Raw genomic sequence first — 8,135 nt, 5'->3', positions numbered from 1 at the left:
TTTTTTACAGAGCCGGGGGGGGGGGGGGGGACGGGGGACAACATTTCTTAACCCTTGCAGTGCTCGTTTGTGTCTAGTTTAAAAAAAAAAAGTTACTCACCCGAACCTCCAGCCTGTCTCCTCCGCTGCAGTGATGGAATGTCCCTTGACGTCCTCATGCCCTATACACTGTGTATAGAACGTGATGACTTGGGGACCTTAGACCACTGCATCAGAGGGGGAGAGAGGCTGGAAGGGCCGGTCTAAGAGCCAGCTGTCTCCAAGGATCAGGTGAGTATACCCTTTTTTTTTTTTTTTTTTTTTTTTATCACAAGCACTTAACCCTTGCAGTATGATTTTTTTTTTCCCCTGAGTTCTAAAATGGTGGAAATAAACGGGGCAACTGCTTTTATTTCAAATTCTACTGTACCATAGTTCTTCAGCTTAGTGACCTTTGTAAAGAGAATGGGGACTAGGAAAGCTGCAGAACGAGGGTGTTCTTTCCCTTATCTAGTCATTTGTAGGACAGGTCAGTTGATTTCAGATCTTTCTGACTTTTGTACTAACAGCAGATAGGAAGTGTTTATGACTCTTACCTAAAGCAAAGGGAGGAGAAGTGGGTGGCAATGGACTCGTGAGCATCGAGAGCCTGCTGGGAACAATCGGAGCTCTTGTTCTTCATCTACAACAGAAATTCTGTATTTGACATCATTTCATGTCATCATCTCATTGTGGAAAGGTAAGATAACATAGGTGAGGGAGAACAACTCAAGCTCTACATTTCTTTTGTCACTAGATCAAGTAAGGGCAGATGAGTTAATCAGTTGTTAACCACTTGCTGGCCAGGCCATTTTTCAGTATTCAGCGCTGCCGCACTTTGAATAACATTCCTTCCGTCATGCAACGCTGTACTGAAGTGAATTTTATACCATATTTTGGGGACAGATAGAGCTTTCTTTTGGTGGTATTTAATCACCACTGAGGTTTTTATTTTTTACTATATAATGAAAAGAGTACTGAACATTTTGAAACAAAACCCTGTTTTCCCTACGTTCTGTTATAAAACATTTATCGGCACCCAATTTTTTGGTAAAATATAAAAGACGGGGTCACGTCGGGTAAATAGACATCAAACATGTCAAACTTTAAAATTGTGTCCACCTGTGAAATTGCAAAAAAAAATACCATGCCTAAAATTGCCAATAGGCGACACCTTAAAATATTTTACCGCTCATCTATTTAGTGTTATCAGTGATTAATGGCCCTAAAATGATTTGCTCTCACTGCGACGTTCGCGACAATATGTATCGTGTGGCGTAATCGTTGTTGTTTTTGCAAGTTGGTGCACCTGACGCGTATTTACGTTTACACTTGATTGCTAATATACAATGACAGGTCCTCTTCATGGAGACATCAGGGGTCTCTTAGATCGCTAATGTCACCTTGGGACACCAGCTGATCTGCTTCACCAGCTTCTTTTCTGGCTCCCAGCCAGAGAAATGACAGCTAAAGGCAGAAGTGATGTACGGTAATACACATCGCATCCGCCTTTAGAGAGAGAGGAGGAGAGATCAGCGGTGGGGGAATGCTGATCTCTCCTCCTTCTCAGCACCGGCAGCTGATGTGCCGGTGTTCTCGGTCCCGGGCACGCAGTGGGGACAGTGGTGCCTGGGATAACCGGCAGGAGAGGGGGAGCACAGCAGCACTGAGGACTGCGCATGGTCATACAAACGATAAGCTGGCTGTAGAGCCGGTTGAACCCTTGTATGTAACAGCTGTTCACATTCACGATGGGATTCTGCTGGCGTGCTTGCCGGCCAATCAGCAAAGCATGGAGCCGGCTTGTTGGCCAATCAGTGTAATGACGCGCTGCCCGGCTTCCTGATACCGGAAGTATCAGGCTAGACATCGGAGCATTTGGGCGAGTACTCGCCCAAATACTCGGCTTCGGCATCGATACTAGTATCGGTGCATCCCTAATAGTAATGGTGAAATATGGGAAGCCCTCTTGGCAGTGGATAGTGTCAATGCGGTCCAGGCTTCTGTGGTGACAACATTGTCATTTTTCTTGTTGCGTTTTAGTGTGCGGGCTCGTATAAAGTCTGGCAGGGGTCAGTGTGATGCACTGTTTTCATGCATCACAGTTTTTTTTTTTTTAACAAACTCTGGTAAAAAAAAAAGTGTTGCTTTCCGAGGCCTGTAGCATATTCCCATCAGTAGTTTCCATTTCTTATCCTTCATTTCCATTTCTATCCATAGTAACTCAGCATTATCCCCGGTTTCCTGTGCTATAACATCCCTTACTTCACTGTCGGGTCATTTCTGGCAAACAGGCATACTCCTCCCCCTCTTCTTCCTTCCCTATCCCTTCTATATAGAGAATATCCATTGATAGTTGCTGCCCAGTCACGTGTAACATGTAGCCACATGACCAGGTAAAACACTTCTTTTTCATTCATTAACTTTGAAAGGTAAACTAACAATCTTTTTTAAAAAACTCCTCCTTTCTGTTTGCTCAAAAAACAAAGCTTATGTGACGTCTGCCGCTAACATGCAGAATATCACATTATATACACAGCACATGATCCAAAATACATCATTGCTGAAGGTTCAAAAAAGGCTGCAAATTACCTTAAAATGACTTTCATCTACGCACAGCTCCCATCATTCTTGCCCTGGGGGAGGGCATGAGGTTACAGTTGCCAGTGCCATGATGGGGAACTATGATTATTATTAAACAATTATAGGGTATTAAAGGGTATCTATGGTCAAAAACTAAAAACAAACCATATCAATCTAGAAGATTGTAAATTTACTTATTGAAGATGGCCATAGGATTTGTCACAACTCACACAACCTGCTGTCTGAACTATAACTCAATGTCTGAACAATGTAACATTATCATTGCTTGCTAGAAGCAATGCATTATGGGCTATGTAGTCTTAAGAAATGGAGATTGCATCACATTAAGCAGGAGGGAAATAAATGCAAAGCACACTGGGATTCCAGGAAGTTGGGCAGAAGTGATAGGCAGACGGAAGGCAGCACTCACTACATAAAAGGGAAGCATTGTGAAAAACAACTCTCTAGTATGTATTCCTATTACAATGCTGATGTTATAACAGGATAGTGCAAAGTTGAGCGGAAAAAATCACTGGCAGACTACAGAGCTAGAGGCCTGACGTGTCCATAGCGCACCCTGTAGGTCCCTCCAGAAGTATAAGGCTCACAACCTGACCATGCTAGCAGGGATCTGTTTCCGTGGTTAGTGTTGTCAATAAGGAACAGGAAGACATTTTAGTCTGGAGGGGGACGGCTATTTACTGTGCTTTGCCGTTTTTACTCAAACAAAAGGAATACAAATCTCTCGTATATGGGACAGGTAAATGTATTCCTTGACTTTTTACATTTTAGGTTTACCTATACTTCAAAAAGGCATCATTCTGGAGAACATATGCTGCACATCAAGAATTGAATGTGGAACTGAACACAAAATGTGAAGATTTAATGTTATAGGCGACATCTAAAAATGTTTAAGTGTGCCTAAGCGGTACCCTAAAAATGTACATATTGTTTTGACTTCCTCCTGAAATGTAGCCGTGTACGTTCAGGTATTTGAGGGGGCCTAGGCACTCCTGTGCATGCAGCCTCATGACTCTATCTTCAATGCGAGATCCAAGGCATTGCTAATCTCTGAAAATTTGGCATGAAATTTGGTGACTACGGTTCTTGCTAAAGGCTGTGATGTGAGGAAGTAAAGTCCTCCCTCGACCATGATAACTGCCTCCACACAGAACACCGTAAGTCGGTAATAGAAAAGATCACCTGGAAGGAGACTTCAGGCTATACTGGTGATTTGTCCTTTGCCCTCTGTCTGCCTTTTTGAGCACAAATTCTGTCATTCCCGTTACACTAAGGAGAACTATGGGGAAAAGCCCTGACCCCATAGTTCTCCTTTAAGCACATTTAATTGTGTTGATAGGCAACCTGACACAAATAATTGCTTTCTCATTCCTTGGAAGGCCTTCCAGCTATGTAGTTACATGATCAGTCCTGGGTTTCTAATGAGATGCTAGGTAAAGCAGTGAGCCAATCACATGAGCAGTAAAAAATATATTTTTGAAGGCCTTTTTCACAAGTGTGCATAGCTACATTTCAATTGTACATTTTTAACCATAAAAAACAAATGACCAATTAAAATTGCTGATATGTTAAAGAAAATTTGTGCTGAGGGAAATATGGAGGTTGCTGTGATTATCCTTTCTTTCTGAGTTTGGTCTGTCATGCTGATCCTTCATGTTTAAAGGAGAATTATGGGAAGAGTGAAATGCACGGATCCCCATAATTAAAACCGAGGTGTGACACTGCAGCTGTCACAGGTCAGCTCTATAGTTCGAGAACTGAGCGATCACATAATCACTGAGTTCCCGATCTTCTCCCTGCAGAGAGCGGTGACTATCAGTCTATTCCCCCCCCCCCCCCCCCCCCCTCCCTCTTTTGTTATTTTGTCCTCTGCCACATTATATTGTATGGGTCCTGCAACTGTGATTTTCATCACCTGTATTGTGAAAAATGTTGAATAAAAATACTGTTAGGATCTTGCCTGGACGTGTCGCTAGCATGCTGCATGCTCTATGCTGAGTTTTGGGTCACAGGAGAACATAGTAAATGTCCTCCTGTGACCCTAAAGAGAACTATGGCCAAAAAAGTTTGGGCCATAGTTCTCTTTTAAAACTTTGTCAGTGACTGTACCCCAGAACAGGTACTGTATGTGCATCAACAGTTTGGGGTCAGTGACTCATTACTATGCTGATTTCCTCCTGACGTTAATGTTTTGTTAGCAGGTAATTCATGCCTTTCTATCATTTAACAGATCTCTTTTCAGTGGACTTGGGCTGTAACTGATAAATATTTATTACTACATCTGTAAAATGTTCTCACTTATGGTCATGGTATAGATAGTAGTAGCTGCTCACATTTAACTGCTGTCACACTTTTTTTTTCTTTTCTTTTCTGATATGCTGAAGACCTTTCTCTACTTTATCCCAGTAGTTTTCTTAGTAACTATGGAAGCTATTTGAATGAGTAGCAAACATATTCAACATTGCAGAACAATTCCAGTTAAATGTAAGTGCCACTAACAATGAATTATAACTTGTCTGTATAAGTATCTATATGTTTTGCTTCTACAGGGACGTTACCTCCAGTACCAAGCCAGTCCACGGCCTCTTGACCTTGCTATGGCACCAGCTTCTGGAACTGTACCAAAAGGACAAGCTCCAAATACTTTACTGCAACCTCTTAATGCAAAGAAATATTCTAATTTATTTTCTTTATACATAAATCCTTCTAACTCAGGAAGCAGCCAGTCTTCTCGTCCTCTTTTAATGTTCCTTCCATGGCTGGGCTCGAAGGCTAAATCTCATGAAAAGTATATCCAGCTGTACTTCAAGATGGGCTTTGATGTATTGGTGGCAGAGAGCTCGCTATCACATTTTCTATGGCCTAGGACAGGACTGGAACATGCAGAACGGTTGTTAGATCTTATAATGGGTGAAGAGGATCTTTCTTCTCGAAGACTTTTCATCCATGCAATGTCCATTGGAGGGTACATATTTGCACAGATGTTGGTGTGTTCATCCAAGCAACAACGTGAGATGTTGGAAAGAATTCATGGCCAGGTATTTGACAGTCTTGTGGTTGGCAGCATGGAAAAGATGGCAACAGGTCAATACCATATTTTTTCTTTCCTGTATGTTGTCCTGTCCAATCGCATCTATCACCATGTTCAAAATTTTGATCTAATTGTGTGTAGTGTATTTGCATGTCTATATAACTGGCTATTGTATCTCCTTTAAGAATTATACAGCTACATTATGTACCTTAGCTAGACACATCTCAAGTTCAGGTAACCGGTGTGCTGTTTTTCAAGGTATTGGATCAATGAATGTAAATTGTCTCTTTTCTCTACATAAGTTTATTAAAATGTTTTATTTAATGTTGATCTGTATTCTAATTTACCAGGCTATTTGCATGACCTACTAAGTTATGTGAATTGGTTTGGGTAAATTAAGAAGTGGTCACACATTTTGTGTTGGTATATTTAATTACCCTGGGTGGGATATTTTGTGTAAAGTCTACCTTCCAATACAGGATGTGAAACTCTTTATGGATCTACCAATGGCATGGCTACAACAAAGCCATCTGCCAGGAAGTTCGTTAATCTGATAGTTGACTATCGTTGGCTGACAGATCCTCCCAATTCCATCTCCAGTGTTTATTGCAAATATCCAAAACTAAAGGAATTCATCAGAGAAGAGGGAGAGTTAAAAATTGCTGCATTGTTTAAAATGTATACCCCTTCCCCTGCCCCTCTCCTCCTTGATTTGACTATCCTGAATCTTTACCTAGTCTATTCTATTGAATATTACTGATTTTTAATATATTTTTCCTTGGTGTAAAGTTTAAATAAGTATCCTTTTGTCTGTTTGCAGGTGTAGCACGCATGGTCAGCTCTCCTCTTTTAGAGCCACTTGTGGTACGAGGAACGCTTCTCTACTTTTCACTACTAAAGGCTCAAACGACAGATTATTATGAGAAGGGGATTAGAGCTTTCTGGGACAAACCTATCCCCTGCCCAGCCCTATTCTTCTACTGTCTAAATGACCCAATGAGCGATCATGTAATGGTGGAAGAGCTTCTGCGTTTCTGGGAGAAACAAGGGATCAAAGTGCAGGGAAAGAAATGGGAAAATTCCATTCATGCAGCACATTTAAGAAGACATACAGAAGAGTATACAGAAACCCTGAACAGCTTCATTAGTAGTCTTCTCAACAATGTGCCTAGAAGCAGACTGTAACTGGAACACTGAACCTTCCTCTACCAACATTAATATGTTTTCTGATTGTTTGCTGCAAGGGTCAAATATTCTAACCATTTGAGAAGATTTTGGTGAGGGTCTGCTTGAGTAAATCTCCAGCAACAGAGTTATTATGGAACTTAAAAATAGTAAGAGCTAGTCACTGTACAGGCAATGGTGAACCTCGTGGAAAGTGCCTTGAAACTTCTGGATTGTGTAGTCCAATGCCATATATAGGGCTTCTGTCCTTGTTGAGATTAGGGCACACCCCCTCCAAATGCTAAGCATCCCCTACTATGAAAGGCCACTATTGGCCAGTGAGGCAATGGCATTTTACAGTTGAATGACAGAAGGGTGGCTTAGTGATGGGAGAAGGCAGAGCTTATAGGATTCAGGGCTCATTGCACAGCATGTGCCTAGGATTCAGGGGCTTTACAGAATTGAATTGAAGACATTTGTACTTAAACAGCTGCTTTTACCTTGCACGCTTTTTATGCAAGTTTAGGTTATGAGTTATGGAACCCGGAAGACAGAAATGTGCAGTAAATTTGGAACAAATAGACATTGCAAACAATTTGGGATTCATCATTTGTTTTATAAGGAGTTGGCGACAAAAATACTGGTTGCTATCTTTTTAAATTTCCATTTTTTTTGTAACCAGTTTTGTAAATGTCCTCAATAACATATCCTTTAACAGTTAGTTTTGACTTCTGGATCTTGAATATACTGCCTGCAGTTAGCACTTGTTTGCTTGTATGTTCTGAGTGAGCCTCCATTAGCACACAACAGTCTGTGTGTTTATTTTAAGGGATACCATAATGTTTTTTTTGGTCAAAGAATAGTAGGGTTTTTTTTCAGTTATACTTTTCAGCGGTCATTTTAGGTTTAATACATAAATATATATATAGATTGTAAGCATACAATATTTATTTAAAAAAAATAAACATGTATCCGACAAAGGATTCTCAAAGCACATGTTTGTCTAATTAAAACTTTTTACTTGGCTGTCTGATGCATGTTGAGTCACTGTACAAATTGTTCAACATATCTGAAAGCTGTAACAGAAAAGTATTAGCAAAGGAGACTAAAGCTCTATCTGCTGGCAGGATACAAGACTGCATAGTATTAATACACCATATTTCAAATTACTTAACCTAACAAAAAAAAATGAGAAACCAGATATTTTCTTTTTTTTTTAACCTGCTGTAAAAAAAATAAAAAAAAAAGAAATATTTACAAAACCACTGAAGTCCCTTTTTAAGGTCTTTGTAGACATGCTTGCCATCCATTCAGGTAA

General features: G+C 40.5%; 1 protein-coding gene across 1 annotated transcript in view; it reads left to right on the top strand.

Annotated features, from left to right (window-relative positions):
* Positions 1 to 6,871, top strand: part of LOC108787496 — a 10,450-nt gene extending 3,579 nt beyond the window's left edge. The window contains exons 2-3 of the mRNA XM_018557070.1: positions 5,172 to 5,706; positions 6,474 to 6,871. Of these exons, the coding sequence (XP_018412572.1) occupies positions 5,172 to 5,706; positions 6,474 to 6,838 (900 nt within the window). The 3' untranslated portion in view covers positions 6,839 to 6,871. The remainder of the gene's footprint in view (positions 1 to 5,171; positions 5,707 to 6,473) is intronic.
* The last annotated feature ends 1,264 nt before the right edge of the window (positions 6,872 to 8,135 follow it).

Source organism: Nanorana parkeri, unplaced genomic scaffold (genome assembly GCF_000935625.1).
Source record: "Nanorana parkeri isolate BGI_ZX_2015 unplaced genomic scaffold, ASM93562v1 scaffold265, whole genome shotgun sequence".
Lineage (NCBI taxonomy): Eukaryota > Metazoa > Chordata > Amphibia > Anura > Dicroglossidae > Nanorana > Nanorana parkeri.
This window is presented reverse-complemented; position numbering and strand designations above follow the sequence as displayed.